The sequence below is a fragment of the Trichechus manatus genome, unplaced genomic scaffold, assembly GCF_000243295.1.
Source record: "Trichechus manatus latirostris isolate Lorelei unplaced genomic scaffold, TriManLat1.0 scaffold00036, whole genome shotgun sequence".
Lineage (NCBI taxonomy): Eukaryota > Metazoa > Chordata > Mammalia > Sirenia > Trichechidae > Trichechus > Trichechus manatus.
Window position 1 is genome coordinate 14,775,389 of NW_004443972.1, and position 22,977 is coordinate 14,798,365.

General features: G+C 37.3%; 1 protein-coding gene across 4 annotated transcripts in view; it reads right to left on the reverse strand.

The window, feature by feature from the left end:
- The window catches only part of WDSUB1 (WD repeat, sterile alpha motif and U-box domain containing 1), a 65,395-nt gene that overhangs the window by 19,478 nt on the left and 22,940 nt on the right, over positions 1-22,977 (reverse strand). For 3 of the 4 annotated variants that reach the window (XM_004375411.2, XM_023730418.1, XM_023730419.1), the window contains 5 exons: positions 21,429-21,462; positions 17,607-17,647; positions 17,423-17,529; positions 16,520-16,699; positions 6,511-6,651 (listed from right to left, as the gene is read on the reverse strand). In XM_004375411.2, the coding sequence (XP_004375468.1) occupies positions 6,511-6,651; positions 16,520-16,699; positions 17,423-17,529; positions 17,607-17,647; positions 21,429-21,462 (503 nt within the window). The remainder of the gene's footprint in view (positions 1-6,510; positions 6,652-16,519; positions 16,700-17,422; positions 17,530-17,606; positions 17,648-21,428; positions 21,463-22,977) is intronic. The other variant, XM_023730417.1, reaches the window with a different exon arrangement.

Genomic DNA, 22,977 nt, shown 5'->3' on the forward strand with positions numbered 1-22,977 from the left:
AATAAGCAACATCATGATAAATGGAGAAAAGACTGAAGTTGTCAAGGATTTCATTTTACTTGGATCCACAATCAACACCCATGGAAGTAGCAGTCAAGAAATCAAAGGACATATTGTACTAGGCAAATCTGCTGCAAAAGACCTCTTTCAAGTGTTATAAAGCAAAGATATCACCTTGAGGACTAAGGTGAGCCCGACCCAAGCCATGGTATTTTCAATCACCTTACATGCATGCGAAAACTGGACAATGAAATAAAGAAGACGGAAGAAGAATTGATGCCTTTGAATTATGGTGTTGGCGAAGAATGGACTGCTAGAAGAATGAACAAATCTACTTGGAAGAAGTACAGCCAGAATGCTCCTTGTAAGTGAGGATGGCTAGACTTCATCTCACATACTTTGGACACATTATCAGGAGGGACCAGTCCCTGGAGAGGGACATCATGCTTTGTAAAGTAGAGGGTCAGTGAAAAAGAGGAAGACCCCTCAACAAGATGGACTGACACCATGGTTGCAACAATAGTCTTGAACATAGCAATGATTGTGAGGATGGCCCAGGACTGGGCAGTGTTTTGTTCTGTTGTACACAGGGCCACTGTGAGTCAGAATCAACTCGACCACACCTAGTAACATACATAATCCTACTCTCCATAGTTCAGCGAATTACAGCACTCTATTTCATGTCTGCAGTGGACTCCTCCTGGGATAGGCTCCTGACTCAAATTAGGCCAATGAATCCTTTCTCTGGAATTTTTGGAGTAGGAGCCAGAAAGAAATGTCAGATTGGTCTCTCTCTGGGTGGTAAAAATTTGGGACCTGTTGATGGTCATGTTTTTCTACTATCTGGAAAAAAGTACACTGAAATTACAGAAGGTGAATATTCAGAAGCCTCTGAATGGTTAAAAGACAGAACCCTGATTGCACTCAAGTCTCCGGTGCCAGTTTTCCCTGAGACTCATTTACAATAACTTTTAATATATTAACTACCATTTCTGCTTAAGCTAATTTGGGTTGTGATCTTTCAGTTGAAAACAAGGGTCTTAATGTAATACACCAAAGCCAAAAGTCATGGAAAATTTCACAGCCTGAAATAAAAATAACTAACATTTATTGAGTGCTTATTATATACAGGTACTGTTTTAAGCATTTAACATGCATTAACTCATTTAACCTTTATAACAGTTCCGTTAAGTACTAGTATCCCCACTTTGTACATGAGGAAAACGAGGCACAGAAAGGTTACACAGCCTAGAACAAGGTAACACAGCTAATACATAATGGAATAAATTCATACCCAAGCATACGGAGCTTCAGTGTATGTGCTCAACTACCAGACCACAACTGCCTCCCGTAAGTGTATTTTTTATTAAACAATAAAACTAAGAATAAAGTAACTAAACATTTATCCTACAGAAATAGTGACATGCAGACTGCATGGAGTAACTATTTCTGTAGGATAAATTTCCTAAAGGTGAACTTACTGGAAGATACTGACAAATTATCATCTCAGGTAATCTTGAAAAAGAAAAATAAAGTAGGAGTCATACCTCCTGATTCAAAATATACTATAAAACTACAATAATCAAAACAGTCTGGTAGTGGTATAATGATAGAAATATAGACCAATGGAACAGAATAGAGAGTCAGGAAATTAAACCAATATATTTATGGTCAGTTGGTTTTCAACAAGGGTACAAGGTCAATTCAATGCAGAAAGAAGAGTCTCTTTAATAAATGGTGATAGGAAAACTATTTTCAGATGCAAAAGAATGAAGCTGGATCAATACCTCACACCATATACAAAAACTAATTCAAAATGGAACAAGGACCTAAATGTGAGTACCAAAACCATAAAACTCTTAGAAGAAAACAGGGATACTGCTTTGAGGCCTAGTGTTTAAAATGAATTTTTAGAAAGAATAAATTAAAAATATATTTAAAAATTCATCAAAGTAAAAATTTTTGTTGATCAAAGTACTTTATCAACAAAGTGAAGAGACAACCTACAGACTGGCAGAAAATGTTGGGAACCATATATCTGATAAGGACTTAATATATCCAGAATATATAAAGAACTTCTACAACTTAACAACAAAAAGACAAACAACCCAATCAAAAAATGGGCAAATGACTTGAACAAACATTTCATCAGAGTCTACAGAAATGGCCATCAAGCACATGAAAAGATGCTCAGTGTCAGTCACTGGGGAGATGGAAATCAAAACAACAATGAAATACCACCTCACCCCCACTGGAATGGCTATGATCAAAAAAAATGGAAAATAACAAGTGTTGGTGAGGATGTAGAGAAATTGGAATCTCATCCTTTGCTGGTGAGAATGCAAAATGGCATACCTGTTTTGGAAAACAGTTTGGCAGTTCCTCAAAAAGTTAAACATACAACTACCATATGACCTATCAATCGCATTCCAAGGTATATACCCAAAAAGAACTGAAAGCAGGAACACAAACAGACACATGTATACCAATGTTTACTGCAGTATTCACAATAGCCAAATGGTCGAAACCTAAATGTCTATCAACAGATGAATGGATAAACAACATGTGTTATAGATACACAAGAGATTACTCAGTTATAAACAGAAATGAGGTCCTGATACATGATACAATATGGATGAAGCTTGAAAACGTTATGCTGAGTGAAATAAATCAGTCACAAAAAAATAAATACTGTATAACTCCACTTATATGAAACAGGCAAATGTATAGAGAGCAAGTTTATTAATGGTTACCAGGGGTGTAAGGGAGGGGGAAAAGGGGATTCATTGCTTAAGGGGTACTGAGTTTCTGTTAATGGTGGTGGAATAATTTGGAAAAGAATAGTGGTAATGGTTGCACAACATGATGAATGTAATTAATGTCACTGAATTGTACATGTAAAAATCGAACTGACAAATGTTTTGCTATATAAATTTTTACTGCAATAAAATTATTTTTTAAAGCACATGGCTCAACAGCCAGCATTATAGTTAATGGAGAAAGACTGAGAGCTTTCCCCTTGAAATTTAAAATGTGACATTAAGCATAAACAGACAAAAATATCTAGAATTATATGCTAAATTAATATTAGCTCTTGCCTTTGGAACCTGGAACTTAGGAACAGATAGATGACGTGTTATACTATACATCTCCATATTGTTTGAAAAAATTTTATACAATGAGTATATATTATTTTTAAAGTTAAAAAAGGATATTTTCAAAAAACACAAACATATGCTCTCGGTTCAATTGGATATTATATATTACAGCAAATATAAAATTCCAAATGTAAGAGAACAAAGCATTTTTAAAAAACTAGAAGAAAATATTTACAGCTGTATACATGAAAAGTATTTCTTCCTTGTAAAAGTTTAGAGCAAGTAGACACAATCAAATAAAATAGTATTAACCCCTCATACATTTCTGGTGGGAATGCAAAATGATACAGACGCTGAGGAAAACAGTCTGCTGATTCCTCAGAAGGTTGAACACAGAACTACCATATGACCCAGTAACCCCAATCCTAGGTACATACCCAAAAGAAGTGAAAACAGGAACGCAAACAGAAACCTATATACCAATGTTCACTGAAGCATTCTTCATAATAGTCAAAAGGTGGAAACTACCTAATCGTCTATCCACTGATTAACAAAATGTGGTATACACAATGACTTCTCATTCAGCCATAAAGAGAAATGAGTCCTGACACATGGCACAACATGGATGAACTTTGAAAACATTATGCCTATCTAAGATACAACTATTGGTCTCTACTTGCCTGGAGCCAAGAGAGAAAGAAGAAAACCAAAGACCCAAAGAAGAATATAGTCTACAGGACCAATTGCCTACATGAACCACGGCCTCATCTATCCAGAGACCAGCAAGAACTAGACTCTGCCTGGCTACCGCTACCTACTATTCTGACCAGGGACACAACAGATGGTCCTGGATAGAAGGGGAGAAAACTGTAGAACAAAACTCTAATTCTTATAAAAAATAAATAAAGGCCAGACTTACTGGACTGGTAGAGACTAGTGGAACCCCTGAGACTACTGCCCTGAGATACTCTTTAAACTCTGAACTGAAGCTACTCCCAGAGGTTACCTTTCAGCTAAATAACACACTGACTCATAAAATAAACAGTATCATCCGTGAGTTCTGTGCTTCTGAAAAAAAAAATCACCTATATGAGACCAAATGATCAACATGTACCCTACAGCACAGATGAGAAGGTTTGGGGGGTGGGGGAGGGCAGGGAAACTGAATTAATGGAAGCAGAACAACCAGAATGGAAATATGGAGAAAGGTGACACAATGCAGAAAATGTAACCAATGTCACTTAACAACAGGTATAGAAATTGTTAAATGGGAATCTAATTTTCTGTATAAACTTTTACCAAAAACTCAATAAAATATTTATTAAAAAAAAATTTATGCTGAGCAAAGTCAGTCAGTCATAAAAGGGCAAATACTTTATGATCTTACATGAAATAAGCAAATACATAAAAACCAAAGATTATTAGTGGTTACCAGGTGTGAGGAGTTTTTGCTTCGGGGCACTGAGTTTACATTAATGGTGGTGGAATATTTAGGAAACAGATAGTGATAGGGGTTGTACAACATGAAGAGTGTAATTAATGTCACTGAATTGTACATATGGAAACTGTTGAATTGGCAAATGTTTTGTTGTGTATATTTTCACAATAACAAATAATAATATTAACAAGATATGACTCTGTATGATTAGTTCCCTAAAAATATGGACACAATATACAAGGTCAGTATCTAAGTCCCTTAGTTAAGTTAGTTATCAAAGAAGATAAATTCCCAAGCATTTTTAAATAGTAAATTACCATGTAGAAAAATATATTATCTCCCTAGCAGTGTAAGGAATCCAGTTTCAAACAACTATTCAACTAGCAAAAATAAATGAAGTTATGAAATTCAGTAATTACAAAGCTATGGAAAAACAGGTACACTTAAATATACTGCTGGTAACACTCTAAACTTGTTTCTTTTTTCCAGAAAACAGCCTAATAACAAACATAGCAAGAGCTATCAAAACTGTTTTTTTCATATTCATAAAATAAGACAGTCTCTGAATGGTTAACTCTACTTTTGGGAACATAGCCTACGAACTAACCCAAAACAATGGTAACAACAGAAAGAAATGTGTACCAAGTTATCAGTGCAATGCTATTTACAATATAAAAATTCACCAAGACACACATACCTAAGAGTAGAAGAGTCAAGCAAAATACAGCATTCACAATGGAATACACAAAAATACAGCATACACAATGGAATACATAAAATACACAATGGAATAAAGGCTATTAAAAATGAAAGTCAATATTCAGAAATGTATATAATACCAACCCACCTGGAGCAAAGGAGAATGAAGAACACCAAAGACTCAAGGAAAGTAGTAGCCCAAGAGACAAAAATGGCCACATAAACCAAAGACTCCATCAGCCTAAGACCAGAAGAAGTAGATGGTGTCCAGCTACCAACAATGACTGCCCTGAAAGGCAACATAATAGAGAGTCCCTGATGGAGCAGGAGAAAAGTAGGGTGCAGAACTCAAATTCTAGTAAAAAGACCAGACTTAATGGTCTGAGACTGAAGGAACCCCAGAAGACATGGCCCCCCGACTCTATGTTAACCCAGAACTAAAACCATTCCGGAAGCCAACTCTTCAGACAAAGAGTAGACTAGACTATAAGACATAAAATGATACTCGTGAAGAGTGTGCGTCTTAGTTCAAGTAGAAACATGAGACTCAGTGGGCAGCTCCTGTCTGGAGGTGAGATGAGAAGGCAGAAAGGGATAGGAGCTGGTTGAATGGACATGGGAAATCTGGGGTGGAAAGGAAGAGTGTGCTGACATATTATAGGATAGCAACTACGGTCACATAACACTGTGTGTATAAATTTTTTGTATGCGAAACTAACGAGCTGTAAACTTTCACTTAAAGCACAATTAAAGAAAATTCTAAAAAAGAAAAAAACGTATAATAAAGTTTTAGGCAAAAATAGGAATATAATATGGATTCATGGATTAAAACTATGAAAAAGATTGGAAATTAATATGAAGTGATACAGCTTTATAATCTTTAAATTCTTATTTCTGTAAAGTTGTTTAAATTCATGATATATAAAATAAATACAAGAGATCTTAGAAGTCTCTTAAAAAACAATATTTTATCTTTTACATTTTAGTAACTAAATACACATTTCAGAAGTTTAAGTAAAGCTTGTAAAATATTCCTTCTGTCTCTATACCTACTCAAACCTACTCTGTCCAATTTTATTTGCTAAGAAATAGATCATGTGCAATTGTTCACCTCAGGCCTAACGAATTTAAAAAAAAAAAACCCAGAGCCTACTTATCAGAAACAAAACAAGGATTTTAAAAATTCTTCACATTTAAAACATCCGTGAATTGTCTACATTATTTATTCATTTAGCATATGATATGCCCTGAAACTTACTACAGCATCACACATACCTGATGCGATGACAGGATCTTTCATAAGTTCTCTAGTTATCGGACATAAAAATTCATCAGGAATTCCAGAAGAAAGGGATTTCACCTTTGTCCTTAGCTCTTCAATTTTCCTCAGCACTTTACTACGCAGCCCCAGCGATTCTGAAAAGAAATTATTCTGTTAGGCCTGGAGAACTACTGGTAAACCTTATGCAAGATTTCATCTACAACCAAAAATCTTCAGACATATTCATACCACATGGAATTATTTTCTTTATAAACTCCTTAAACAAACTTTTTAGTATTTATTTTAAACAACCTTACATTCTGAAAGTTCCTCAAAGATTTCAGGTTGTCAGACATTAATAAACTACATAAAATCAGAAAAAGTTTATTATTTTTGGTTCATTTATTTACAAAACAAAAAATCCCCCCCAAAAAACAATTTTAAAGATGCTCATATTAATGATGTAAAAATTCCATATTATAATATTTTTAAACTTTATAAAATTGGAATTACTTGTTGTTATGAAACACAATCACAAATAAAGCTCATTTGTTTGTCCAAAAATTGTGTGTGCACAAGTTTCATTCATTTTTTGTTTTTTTAATTCTAGGAAGGTTAGTGATATAGCTGTTGGCATTTTTACAGCTAGTGGACAGTTCTGTTTTAGGTGGGGGTGTTTGTTGGTGGGGTGAGATAGAAGAGTTACATTTCAGAATACATAAAAAGCCAAACTAGCTTTCTTTTTTCTGGGAGGTAATTTTTGTCTTGGACAATATTTTCAAAGACGTTTGCCAACATGCTTGGAAGCTAGAAATAGTGTCTCCCTCGCAGTCAGAAAGCAGATTTGTTTCCTGACCAACACAAAGGTAAGAGTCCCTGGGTAGTGCAAACAGTTAATACACTCGGCTGCTAACCGAAAGGCTGGAGCTCAAGTCCACCCAAGGCACCTCAAAACAAAGCCCTGGCGATCTACTGCTGAAAAATCAGCCATGGAAAACCCTATGGAGCACAGCTGTACTCCGATACACATGGGGTTACCGTGAGTCGAAACTGACTCAAAGGCAACTGAAAGAAGGATAACGTCTCCCTCTTGGGCAAGGGTTCAGTAAATTCAGTAACAGTCCCCTTTTAATACTGGGGAATTCATAAGCTCCAGGGTTGCTCAGCTCTGATGCAAACCACCACTGTATCACCCTCATGAGACTCAGGGGGTAAGGGGGACCAAGAGTAACATGGAGCTCATGCTGCCCTTCTATGCCATGAGTAATGAACTGCTTAAATCTATTTGGACTCATTTCCTTATTGACTAAATCTACAGAAATGTGGTGAGCTGACCTAGCAGCTGGCTGATGCCTAGGGACTGCTTGACTGCTTTTCTATGACTTCTTTCCCATGTAACTCACTAAACCCAAATTAAGGATTATAAAACAATATTTTTAAAGCACCACACAGAAATTAAGAATTTCTTTACATGCTGAATATTTCTGCAGAAATATTTATCACTCATAAAGATTCCTTGATTTGATAAGGGTTTGTGAAGATGGAATCGACTCAGTGGAAGTGGGTTTCGTTTTGGTTTATTATCCCTAAAGAATTCCAAATAACAACAAAAAAGACAAACCACCTACTTAAAGAATGGACAAAGGACTTGAACAGACATTTCACCAAAGAAGAAACACAAATGGCCAACAAACGCAAAAAGTTGAAAAAGATGCTCGATGCTAATAATCATTCCCCAAAAACCAAACCTGTTGCTGCTGAGTCGACTCCGACTCATAATGACACTATAGGACAGAGTAGAACTGTCCCATACAGTTCCAAGGAGCAGTTGGTGGATTCAAACTCTGACCTTTCGGTTAGCAGCCAAGCTCTTAAACACTGCGCCACCAGGGCTCCATTACAGAAATACAAATCAAAACCACAATGAGATATCACCCCCCACCCCAGTAAGATGGCTATGATTAAAAAAAAAAAAGAAAACAAGTGTTGGAGAAGATGTGGAGAAATTGGGACCCTTATCCATTGCTAGCAGAACTATAAAAATGGTATAGCCACTATGGAAAACAGTTTGAAGGTTCTTGAAAAAGTTAAACATAGAATTACCATATGATTAGAGATTCCCTGAGACTCTGTATGAGCTCACTATGCAGATTCAAGAGAAAGCTATTTTATCACAAAAATGCCTATTTAGAGAAGAGTGCCTCCAAAATTAAACACACTGTTCTCTGACCATGATGGACAACCTTACTGTAACACATCAGAGAAACATTCAAGAGAGTTTACTGAGCCCATCCCTTCCAGGACTGTCCCAGGGCTAAATTCTTAGTCCTCATCCTACCTACAATGCCGCATTTTTTCAAGGGTCAGCTGACCTGTATATTTTTATTTTGCCAGGAAAATACAACAGAGGCTTTAAGAGAAGTTATAACAATGGGCTATGACTCTAAACTAGGTTCAGTGAAAAATAAGGGTAGAGATGGATAATTTAACAGGTGAACAGGATTAACAGATTGAAGGTTTTGATAAGATCAATTTATTGAGGTGAGCATATTAGAGAAAGGATTAGACATGATGGAAAATGTATCATGGTTGGGGTATGCTTACTGATAATCTGCCAGGTGAAAATTCTTCACTTGAATATGTATACTAATATTTATAATAGTGAATAGAGAAAGCTGATTCAAAATGCCCCAGATAAGAAAAGTTTAAATTGAGTGTTATCCTTGTCTAATTTTAATGTCGTTAAAAATGGAATCAGATCACTTGCCCTCGAGGAAACAATTACCAAATCACATCTATAGACCTTAACCAGAGACAAACATCTCATTTTGTGCATACTTCCCAAACTAGGTTGGGGGTGGGGGTAAGAACTGTAAACTTAATTGCTCAGAAGGAAAAGACTCTTACAGCAGAGGGCTAATAAACCAGTATGGTTAAAGGGTAAGATCTGGCTATTATTTACTCTACCCCTGAAGAGGCATCTGGTTCTTGACAAGAAGACCAATTGAAATGGGTTACAAACTCTCCTTTGGACCTCTTATCCATCCCTGGAAATGCCACCTAATTGAGTTTGATGGACTCTAGAAACTCATAATCATCAAAAAGACAAAACAAAACTCTGAAAACTCCCTAGGTAAACAGAAGTGGGAGGGTGGGAAATGACCTGTGCCTTTTACTTCCCCAGCTTTGTCCTGCATCACTGCCAACTTGTGGAGGGGGAAAAAGAAAGGCAAAATAGCTCCACCAGCATTAGCTGGAGGCAGGATAACACCAGGCCCGCCCTAGAGCTGGGAACTAACCATCCATCACCTCACAGAACCAAAAGAGGGTTCTTGGAAAGAAAGGTAAAAAGAGACTTTTTACTAAAAATAAATAAATTTTATTTAAAAAGAAAGAAAAAAAATTTAACTTCTGACTAGAATGATCAAGAAAAAGCATAAAAACTACATTAAGAAAGAAAAGGGAAACAACTCCAAGTACACCAGGGGTTTTTAAGAGGATTTGGGGAAGATGGTGTAGGAAGCAGCATAGTTAAATTTTTCTGAATTCCGCACATAAAAACGGAACAAGCACATAGCAAAATCAAATCCCATGGACAGTTTCAACAAAACATGGCAAGGTAGCCTCATGAACTCCATAATATAAACAGGTGAGGCCAAACTAACAATATCTGGCTGACATCTGTGTGAAAGAAAGCAACAGGGGATCTGATGGGACTTGAGAAAAAGGGACTCCAAAACGTCTAGCAAGTACTCACAGGAAACGAAGCCGTGTCAATTTAAGAGCAGCAGAAGCTGGAAGGCTTTTGCCCACTCCAACAGTGGATCAGTACAAAGGCCCACAGTAATTAGATCTGAAGGGACTGTTTCACTTTAATTTTGTACAAAGAAAACAAAGAACATAAATGTTCTGTTACTTAATGATATATGTAGGAATACAGTCAGGCAACAAGTAAAGACCTACATAGTGAAGTACGAACTGGAATATGAAACTTTCAAAATCTGAGAGTGTGAAGAAAGTTGATGTGTAAGTTTAAAAAGCCATTTGATATTATAACTTTTACATCAGAAAATGAGAAATATGTCTCACATGCTTTTATAATTTAAATTCAACATTGGTGGGAGATGCAAGTAGAACAAAAGGTAGAATGAACCTAAGAAAAAGCCTCATTCCCAATTAGAAATACACGACTGATGATTACTTGAGTCTAAGTGTAAAGACTGACCTGATGTTCCTTGGCATTTGTCACTCAAAGTTTCTACTATTTTGTCATCTGTAGCAGTCCCAAACTCCAAGATATGTAGAATCTGTACTAATCCTAAGGCCCAAATATAAACTGAGGCCAGTGTACAGACAGAAATCACACAGCTAGAGAACCTACTGCTTGCTCTGTATCACATCTCAAACTGACTTTATTGCTTTTTACCTTTCATACTTTATGCCTTCTGAAAGAGAGGAAATACTGCAGTACTGTTCATAAATTTGTGGATTCAAAAATGTCTCAAGACATATCCTTTTCAATGTCAAGAATCTTTTGTACCTGTAATCTGTCTAGACATTCCTTATGCAAATGTAGTAAAAGCAGTCCCCAGGTTACAAATGCCCAACTTACAGATAACCCTTGCTTGCCCTTTAATGTCATGTAAACTTGCCCTCACTTTGAAATGAATGAACCAATTCCTACTTACAACAAATTTTCGATCACAATCACCTTCGATTGCTGCATGTACAGCTTTTAAATTATTGAAAAGGCTTCCAGCCTTTTCTTGCACTAACCAAAAACCACCAAACCTATTGTCATCTAGTCGGTTCTGACTCATAGCGACCCTACAGGACAGGGTAGAACTGCCCCACAGGTTTTCCAAGGAGCGGCTGGTGGATTTGACTGCTGACATTTTGGTTAGCAGCCGTAGCTCCTAATCACTGCACCACCAACGCTCCTTCTTGCAGTAACTAAACTAAAAACCAAACCCACTGCCATCGAGTCGATCCCAACTCAAAGCAACCCTATAGGACAGAGTAGAACCGCCCCATACGATTTCCAAGGAGCAGCTGGTGGATCTGAACCACCAACCTTTTGGTTAGCAGCCAAACACTTAACCACTTAGCTACCAGGGCTCCTTTAACACTAAAGTAAGGCTAAATAAGAAGCGTATGCACCTCTTACCAACTTACAAATTCGACTTAAAGGCACAGGAACGGATCTCGTTTGTAACCCGGGGACGATCTGTACTAGATATAAGGAGTTATTTCCTACCTAAAACTGTTTGCCTGTTGTACCCTAGGTTTCATTAACATAATCCTAGAAAAGGCCTATTATCCTTGGTTAAAGCACCAGATTTCAACAGACATACAAGTCTGCAGAAAGTTCCTTTACTCTGTATTTACAAAAGGCCTATTGAAAAAAATCAGTAGACTGCTCAGTTCCTACATTTTAAGTGTCAAACATGCTAGCTTGGTCTTAAATACTCCAATGTATCAACCTTTGCACAACGAATCAACTTCCTACATATGATGAGGAACCCTTGCGGAACAATGGTTAAACTCTCAGCTGATATACAAAAGGTCAGTAGTTCGAAACTACCAGCCGCTCCATGGGAGAAAAGACTCGGCAATCTGCTCCCGTGAAGATTACAGCCTAGGAGACCCTATGGGGTAGTTCTACTCTACCATACAGGGTAGCTATGAGCTGGAATCGACTCAAAGGCACACAGCAACAACATATGATGAATGTGAAACAAATACAGATTTATTCACACTGACATAGGAATCTTTTAAAAAATTGTGTCACAAAGGCAAATCAAGTAAAGCCATGCATTGGAGAAGTACAAAATAAAACTCATTAGCATATATTTATCAGTTTTCCTGTTAACCAGGGCTTTGAACCAGTTCATTCCAGTTTGAACCCCTGCTGACAATTGCATTTCTAATGAATTCCCTGCTGAAAATGTGCATTTCTAACAAGTTTGCAAGAAGTTATACATAAAAATCACCTGAGGATATCGTTAAATTTTAGATTATGATTCCGCGTATCTGGGGTGGAAATGCAAATTCTCAGCAGGGAATTTGTTAGAAATGCAAATTTTCAGCAGCTGTTCAAACCACAACAAACCGGTTCAAAGCCCTGCTCTTATTTTTTTCTGTTTAGAAATTTTAATTCTCTATTAGTTCAACTCCTGTTTGAGGAAGAGTCTTGCTTTTCTTAAAATTCAAGATTAAAAGAAATTCATTGCAGCTTAAAGTAGCACTTGTAGAAGATTAAAGTTAGCCCTTTAATCCTTTGTAATTTGGCAAAAACTTTAAGATACTTTAGAATAATGTGAACAAAAATCAATGTCCTAGTCTATATACTAATTTACTCTGTGTTTAATTTGTTGAATATGCTAACTTTCCAGATCTTAAACACAAATATAAATCTGTGCTGATGGGCACGTAATATATAAAATGTTGGACAAGAATAGCATACAGGAGGAGGGAGGGCAGGAACAGAGCTACATAGGGGCAAAGTTTTTGCATACTAGTGAAATTAAGTTGGTAGTTATCTGAACTAGATTTTTATAAATTAAGATGTTAATTGTATCCCCAGGCAAGCACTAAAAAAGTAACTTAAACGATAAAATAATAGAATTAAAATGGTATACTAGAAAATATCTAATTAACACAAAAGACGACAGTAATGGAGGAACAGAAGATCAAAATGACACGACACATACAAAACAAATAGCAAAGAGCAGACATAAATCCTACCTTATCAGTAATTAAATTAAGTGAAAAGGCAACCCATAAGTGAGAGAAAATATTTGCAAATCATGTATCTGCTAAGGCACTGGTATCTAGAATATATGAAGAACTCACATACTTAACAATAAGAAGACAACCCAATTAAAAAAATGAGCAAAAGACTTGCGTAGACACTTCTCCAAAGAAGATACATAAATGATCAATAAGTACATGAAAAGACACTGGTCTTAGTCATCTAGTGCCGCTGTAACAGAAATACCACAAGCGGATGGCTTTAACAAAGAGAATTTTATTCTCTCACAGTCCAGTAGGCTAGAAGTACAAATTCAGGGCCTCAGCTCCATGGGAAGGCTTTCTCTCTCTTTCAGCTCTGGAGCAAGGTCCTTCTCGTCAATCTTCTCCTGGACTATGAGCTTCTCTGTGCAGGAACCCCAGGTCCAAAGGACGTGCTCTGCCCCCAGTGCTTCTTTCTTGGTGATATGAGGTCCCCAACTCTCTGCTTGCTTCCCTTTCCTTTTATCTCTTGCTAGACAAAAGGTGGTGCAGGGAAACTCCCTTTACACTGGATCAGAGATGTGACCTTAGTAAGGGTGTTACATTCCCACTAGAATCCTTTTAAACATAAAATTACAATCATAAAATGAAGGACAACCACACAATACTGGGAATCATGGCCCAGCCAAACTGATGCACACATTTTTGGGGGGATATAATTCAATCCATGACATTCTACCCTTTGGCCCCCCAAAAATCACATCCTTGCAACATGCAAAACATATTCACCCCATCATATCATAGCAAAAGTCTTAACTTCAAGTCCAAAATCCAAAAATTCCTCTTCATCTGTGAAATCTAGAACACAAGTTATCTGCTTCCAAAGGTACAATGGCAGAACAAGCACAAGCTAGACATTTCCATTACAAATGGGAGAAACTAGAGGGAAAGAAGCAGTAACAGGCACCAAGCAAGTCAGCAGAACACATTACATTAGCCCTCAAGGCTTTGAAAATAATCCTCTGTTCGCTGAGACAATTTACACGATGGCCCTGCCCTCCAGACTCTAGATATTGGCCACACTCTCCAGATACTGAGTGGAGGGCCCTCGGCCCTGGGCTTCAGCTCTGCCTTCCAGGCCCACTGGGACAGTGACTCTGCTCCCTCAGCTTTAGGCACACCATTCTCCTAGTCCATCTGAGTGGCAACTCTACCCTGAGAAATACCAGAGGCCATGGCTCCACCCTTTGAAACCCCAGAGGTTATGGCCAGACCTTTGAGACCGAGGCCGCTCGGCTTCTTGTGTTCCTTGTCTCTTCAGCTTCTGCATCCTGGTTTCTTGGCCTCTCAGCTCTTTAGGCCTCACACCTGCATCTTCCCTGCTGGGGCAAGTGTTCCAAAGCTCTGTAGCTCCACCAGTAAGTGCCTGGAGGCACCCCACTGTGCACAGGCACTCAGCTCTCTTGCTCCACTGATAAGTGCCCAGAGGCACCCTACTCTGCCAGGGAGCCTCCTGTGCACAAGCATTTAGCTCTCTCACTCTGTGGGTCAGCTCTAGCGCTGTCTCACGCTGGTCTCCTGGTTCTGCTGCTGCTGGTTCTCTGCCACTGCCACTTCTCTGCTCCTGCAAGTTCTCTGCCACTGCTGGTCCTCTGCTGCTGCTGCTTCTCTATCCATTCACATTTCAAAACCACTTCCACATTTTAGGTATCTGTTAGAGCAGCACCCCATTCCTGGTACCAAATTCTGTCTTAGTCATCTAGTGCCACTGTAACAGAAATACTAAAAGTGGATGGCTTTAACAAAGAGAATTTTATTCTCTCACAGTCCAGTAGGCTGGAAGTACAAATTCAGGGCCTCAGCTCCAAGGAAAGGATTCCCTTCTCTGTTTGCTCTGGAGCAAGGTCCTTCTCATCAATCTTCCCCTGGACTAGGAGCTTCTCTGTGCAGGAACCCTGGGTTCAAAGGACACACTCTGCTCCTAGTGCTTCTTTCTTGGTGATACGAGATCTCCAACCCTCTGCTTGCTTCCCTTTCCTTTTATCTCTTGTAAGATAAAAGGTGGTGCAGGCCACACCCTAGGGAAACTCCCCTTACATTGAATCAGGGATGTGACCTTAGTAAGGGTGTTACAATCCCACCCTAATCCTCTTTAACATAAAATTACAATCACAAAATGGGGGACAACCACATAATACTGGGAATCATGGCCGAGCCAAATTGATACACACATTCTTTGGGGGACATAATTCAATCCATGACAACATTCAACACCATTAGCCTTTACGGAAATGCAAATCCAAACCACAATGAGGTGCCAGTTCATAACCACTCCAAACCAAAAACCAAACCTGTTGCTGTCAAGTTGATTCCAACTACCTACTGCTGTAATGAAGAAGACAGTTAATAACAAGTGCTGGCAAGGATGTGAACAAACTGAATTCCTCATACACTGCTACTGGGAATATAAACTGGTATAACTGTTAAACACAGAATTATCACATAACCCAGCAATTCCACTCCTAGATACATACCAAGAGAAGTGAAAACATGTTCACACAAAAACTTGTACATGAATGTTCACAGCAGCATTATTCACGACAGACAAAAAGTGGAAACAACTCAAATGTCTATCAACCCATGATGAGTGGATAAATAAAATGTGGTATATCCATACAATAAACATTATCCAGACATAAAAAGGAATGAAATACTGATACACACTAAAACATGGATGAACCTTGAAAACATTATGTAAGGGAAAGAAATGAATCAGAAAGGCCACATATTGTATGATTCTATTTATAAGAAACGTCCAGAATAGGCAAATACATAAAAAAAAAGTATGAAATGCCAGGAGATGGTGAGCCTGAGACGGGAAATGGGGAGTGTCTGCTAACCAGTACAAGGCTTCTTTTTGGGATGATGAAAATGTTTTCTGAAAGTAGCGTGTGGGTGATGGTTGCATAACTCTGAAATATACTAAAAGCCAGTGAACTGTATACTTAAAAAGGTGAATTTTATGTATATGAACTGTATCTCAATTAAAAAAACACAATTTTTTTTAAAAAAGACTACAATTACAGAGTAGCTTTAGTTATCCAAAGAAATGCTATATAACATATTATGTTCTCTAACCTGGTAAAAATATATCCTCCCTCTATAAAACACATCTACCAGGATAATTACTATGTTAGAATATTAACAGGAAATCATTGATGCAACTGAAATTAACTTGAGTAAATTATTAAGTCTTTTTTAAGACTGTCTATCTTTCACTAATCTTACCAATTTTCAAATCATCAGCTAGACTTTCTTTTGTAAGATTCAACAGTTCTTTTCCATCAATGTTATTCATCTTAAAAACATCAACAAGGTCTTTTAAACCTTGTTCACTGAGCCATGTTGAGACATCCTCCTCTGACCAATCATCAGTAAATTGCTTCAGTTGATCTTCCATGCTCCCTGCTTAAACAACAACAAAAATCACAAGCAAAAAGGCAAGTGAAATAACAAAACAGCATTTCTTTTATAAACATTCTCACCTTGAATTACAAAGTAAATAAAATTTCCTTAAATCTGTTTTAATACTTCCTTTTAAGAATTCCAAAATATCAAATATCACCAAGTATAATTAAATTAGTATTTAATATTATTTATTTAATACTAAATTAAATACTAATCTTTTGGACACCTTTCTTTTTCACTCCAGAAAAATGGTTTTCCTTTATTACATAAAATTCATACCAGCAGAAGTATTTTATTTGCTCTATCATATGCATGTCAGTACTATTTGTTTAATTGTGACAACGATAAAAATAAAATTATGTTAAGAGTCAATACTGCATGATGAGGCCAAAAATAACACCAACAAAATGAAATTATGATTTCTGTTCTGTTCTCAGACTCTAATTATTTGAAAAAATAGTATGGAGTATGTAATAAATAACTTATAAACTATAATAGATGTGATATACATGAATGTGAACGCAAAAGCATTGACCAACAGTTTTAAGGTAGGTCAACTACTTTAACATTGGCTTCTCTAAAATTATTTTTAAATTTTATTAAACTTGGATGTATACTTTGTATTGAGAAAAGCAATGTGAATAGCCTTCTAAAAATTTACCTAATTTCTGATTTGAACAGTGAATGGGATTGAACTGGATTAAAGATGATATCCTTACTAACCTTGACAAAGTGCTTCTGTGTCAAACTGCCAGATGTTCACCGTTTTGTCCATTGAACCAGTGGCAAGTAAAAGAGTATTGAGTGCAAAGGCACAGGTTGTGACATACCTAGTTAATAAAAACAATTATGTATCTTCTGGCTGATTTCTGAATACTAGTAATACAAAGAGAGGTTAAGTTCAGACCTGGTGTGCTGAGTCAACGTGTGAAGTATGTTCTCGGTATTCTGGAAAACAACAAAAACAGCTTTATATTTGCTTAGACAAGGATAAATTTACTGATGAAGATTATTTCTGATTCATTTGATATATGTATTCTAAGGAGCTTTGGTGGTGCACTGGTTAAGCACTCGGCAGCTAACTGAAAGGTTGGCAGTTCAAACCCACCAGGCACTATGCAGGAGAAAGATGTGGCAGTCTGCTTCCATAAAGATTACAGCCTTAGAAACTCTGGGGCAGTTCTACCCCATAGAATCGACTCAAGAGCAACAAGTTTGTTTTTTTTTTTTCCCTAATGTATTATAATATTTATTATTAATGCTATATATATTCTAATATTTGTCAGTCACTAATACAAAACTTAAACCAATAAATGAGTAATAGAGAATATTATCAAGTATTTTATTTAATCCTTCAATTATTAACATTGTTGTCTACTGACCACTTTTCTAGAAATTTTTAGTACAGTAGCCCCTTGACACTTTCTGATTTGTTTGAATAAACTAATTTGTTGTTGTTGTTGCGTGCCATCGGGTAGATTCCGACTCATAGCGACCCCTTAAGACAGAGCAGAACTGCCTTATAGGGTTTCCAAGGAACAGCTGGTGGATTCAAACAGCTGTCCTTTTGGTTAGCAGCCTGAGCTCTTAGCCATTTTGCCCCCAGGGCTCCATGAATTAACAGTAACCCAAATATCTATTACATTAAATAATTTACATTTGTTGCTATGGTATTTGACTTATACATATTGCAGGACCAGTGGATAAAAACTGTTGTTAGGTGCTGTCAAATCAGTTTCGACTCATAGCAACCCTATGTACAACAGAACAAAACACTGCCCGGTCCTGTGCCATCCTCATGATCGTTGTTATGCTTAAGCCCATTGCAGTCACTGTGTCAATCCATCTCGTTAACGGTCTTCCTCTTTTTCACCGACTCTCTATACTTTACCAAGCATGATGTCCTTCTCCAGCGACTGGTCCCTCCTGATAACATGTCCGAAGTATGTGAGACAAAGTCTCACCATCCTTGTTTCTAAGGAGCATGCTGGTTGTACTTCATCCAACACAGATTTGTTCATTCTTTTGGCAGTCCACGGTATATTCAATATTCTTCACAAACACTATAATTCAAAGGCACCAATTCTTCTTCAGTCTTCCTTATTCATTATCCAGCTTTCTCATGCATATGAGACAATTGAAAATATCATGATGTGGATCAGGCACACCTTAGTCCTCAAAGTGACATCTTTGCTTTTTAACACGTTAGCAAGGTCTTTTGCAGCAAACTTGCCCAATGCAATGCGTCATTTGATTTCCTGACTGCTGCTTCCATGGGTGTTGATTGTGGATCCCAGTAAAATAAAATCTTTGCTTGACAACTTCAATCTTTTCTCCATTGAACATGATGTTGCTTACTGGTCCAGTTGTGAGGATTTTTGTTTTCTTTATATGTTGAGATGTATTCCATATTGAAGGCTGTGGTCTTTGATCTTCATCAGTAAGTGCTTCAAGTCCTCTTCACTTTCGGCAAGCAAGGTTCTGTCATCTGCATATGGCAGTTTGTATGAGTCTTCCTCCAATCCTGATGCCCCATTCTTCTTCATATAATCCAGCTTCTCAGATTATCTGCCCAGCATACAGACTGAATAAGTATGGTGAAAGGATACAACCCTGATGCACACCTTTCCTGACTTTAAACCACACAGTAGCCCCTTGTTCTGTAAGAACAACTGTCTCTTGATCTATGTACTGGTTTCTCATGAGCACAATTAAGTACTCTGGAACTCCCATTCTTTGCCACGTTATCCATAATCTGTTATGATCAATATAGTCAGATGCCTTAGCACAGTCAATAAAACACAGATAAACATCTTTCTGGTACTCTGCTTCAGCCAGGATCCATCTGACATCAACAGTGGTATCCCTCATTCCACATTCTCTTTTGAATCTGGCCTGAATTTCTGGCAGTTCCTTGTTGATGTACTGCTGCAACCACTACTGAATGATCTTCAGCAAAATTTTACTTGCGTGTAATATTAATGATACTATTTGATAATCTGCACATTGTGTTGGATCACCTTTCTTTGGAATAGGCACATACATGGATCTCTTCCCGTCAGTTGGCAATAGTCTTCCAAATTTCTTGGCATAAATAAGTAAGTACTCCCAGTGCTGCATCCGTTTGTTGAAACATCTCAATTGGTATTCTATCAATTCCTGGGGCCTTGTTTTTGCCTTCAGTGAGCCTGGATAAAAATTAGTCACTTAGATATTAAGTGCACTTAAATTTTGATGCCCACCGAACATCTAGACGTATTTAACTGGGACTCACATATCTATCTTACAGAGAAAATTATGCTATGGTTATTTTTGTGAATGTGAGATCTCATGAAAATGTCATGAGAAATGTTAAAGATCTACTGCACCTAGCTTGAGTATTCTCTCTGATTTCCTACTAGAAACTCAGTCGCTTCAACTTCTGTGTGGAGTACTAGTTTTGATTCCTTCACTTACTTCACTTTGATGACTAACATCTCCATTTCATTTGCTGGCATAGCTATGGCCTGAACTTGATCAGCAGTGATTTCTCTTGGAACATATTTTGTCAACTACATCTTTGTTATAAAAAAGACATTCGTTTTCCTTCATACTCTTGGAACTTGGCCTTCATCCACATGGATCTGCCAAAAACTCCTGTTTTTCCAAGTCCATATTACCTACTCCTTCTTAAACTTGTCTCTAAATTCAGCCAGGACTCTAAGAGTGGTAGGCTACTTTCAGCTGTTTGCGTATGTGCGTGGAGGAGAGAGTTGGGGACAACCTGGCAAACTGATTCTAAAATTTATATGGAAGTATTAAGAGCCAAAGGAGCCCTGATAGCACAGTGGTTAAGCATTTAGCTGCTAGCTGAAAGGTCAGTGGTTCAAACCCACCAGCTGCTCCACAGAGAAAAATGTGGCACCCTGCTTTTGTAAAGATTTACAGCCTTGGAAACCATATAAAACCAAAACCAAACCCATTGCTACCGAGCCGATTCCGACTCAGTGACCTTATAGGACCGAGTAGAACTGCCCCATAGGGTTTCCAAGGAGTAGCTGGTGGATTCGAACTGTCGACCTTTTGGTTAGCAGCCAAGCTCTTAACCAATGTGCCATCAGGGCTCCTGGAGACTCTATCGGGAAGTTCTACTCTGTCCTATGGAGTCGCTATGAATCAGAATTGACTCCACGGCAGTGGGTTTGGTTTTTTTTTTGATCAAGAGCCAAGAACAGACAACATATAAAGCCTTGGAAATAGAGAAAAGTTTTAGAACAAGGATAAATAGAAAAACAGAAGAGAAAAGCAGGCAGAGAAACAGACCCATAAATAGTCAGTGATATTTGACAAGGTGGCATGGCAAAATAGTGAAGACGGTCTAATAATCTCTCCAAAATCCCTGAGGTAAACATTTATTCTTAGCTGTTATGGAAGCCTGGTATAAAAGTTTAAGAATAACTGACTGAAAAGAATTTTTTTGGATACTGATGCTATTTAAATCTGTATGTTCTATGACCAGATTAAAAATCCTATCCATTTTAAAATGATTATTGGTATATTTAAGGGTCTGTCCCAAAACCAATACCCTACTTTCATAACAACTCCAGCACTTGTGAAAATGTATATATTATATTCTTGGGCATACTGCGGAGGAAAAAAAAAGTACTTTTCTTTTATCTTGCTTAACTTCAAGTGCAACAGCCTAATAAAGGTAATTTACGTAGCTCTCACAACATTGTGAAATACTTACAGTATCATAGACTACGACAGACTTATCCACTGATCTAAAAAAAAAAAAAAAAGAAAGAAAATTATAGGTGAAAAGCTCTATAAAAACAAAGAACAACATTTATGTAATTAGTATTGTTAAATAATTATAAAGAAAAGGTTAAATTATTGACATATAAACATTTAGAATATAGTCTCTTTTTGTTCATAAGTATATATTTTTATTCAAAAATCTACATACCACATGTGAATTTAATCAGAAAATTATAAAATGTATTAAAACAATAACCAAACTAGTTGCCATTGAGTCAATTTTGACTCATAGCAACCCCGTGTGTCAGAGTAGAACCTGCTCCATGGGGTTTGCAGCAGCTGATTTTTCAGAAGTAGAATACCAGGCTTTCTTTTGAAGCACCTCTGGGTAGACTCAAACCTTCAACCTTTTGGTTAGCAGCTGAGCATGTTAACCAGTTGCACCACCCAGGGACACTGAAACAATAGCATATGCTGTTTGTAATACATAGCCATTAATAGAACAAGTACCCGTGATATATAAATAAGACAATTCCATGACAATGCCTAGTAGAAAACTTTCCCTTGGTGTCTTTATAGAGAGCATGCTATGAAACATGAACAAAGTCCTCAACAACCTCTCCTGAGAAAGTACGATAAGCTTCAAATAACTGTTTGTTGTAATACTCCTTGTTATGGATTGAATTGTGTCGCCAAAAAAATATGTTGTAAATTCTAACTTCTACATCTGTGGATGGAGCCCTGGTGGTGCGGTGGTTAAGAGCTCGCTGCTAACCAAAAAGTCGGCAGTTCAAATCCACCAGCCAATCCTTGGAAACCCTATGAGGCAGTTCTACTCTACAGGGTCCTAAAGGGGCCCTGTGAGTCAGAACTGACTTAACGGCAATGGGTATGCCTATGGTTATAATCCCATTTGGGAATGGATTGTCTTTGTTATGTTAATGAGGCAGGATTAGAATAGGGTGTATCTTGAGTCAATCTTGTTTGAGATATAAAAGAGATTAAACAAGCAAACTAGAAGCAGAGATGGGGTAAGATACATAAGACACATGTAAATCTCCAAGGAACCAGGAAGCAGAAGCTGAAGAGACAAGGACCTTCCTCCAGAGTCGACACAGAGAGAAAGCCTTCCCCTATAGCTGGCACCCTGAATTTGAATTTCTAGCCTACCAAACTGTGAGAAAATAAATTTGTTTGTTAAAGCCATCCATTTGTGGTATTTCTGTTACAGCAGCACTAGATAATTAAGACACTCCTCAACATAAGCCAACGGCTCAAGCACAATTCAGAAAAAGCAGAAATCAGAAAAAGTAGGAGTACAATGGTATGTCATACAATTCCCCGATGTTCTGGACTAAATAGAAGATATTAATAATAAATATGTATTGAGCAATTATTATGTCCCAAACATAAATGATAAATGCTTTACCTGTACTTTCTTATTTAAGTTTCATAATAATACCATGAGGAAAACTATTACATTCTCTAGTTTATAATTATACAAACTAAAGCTGAGAAAAGATACAGAACTAGAACTT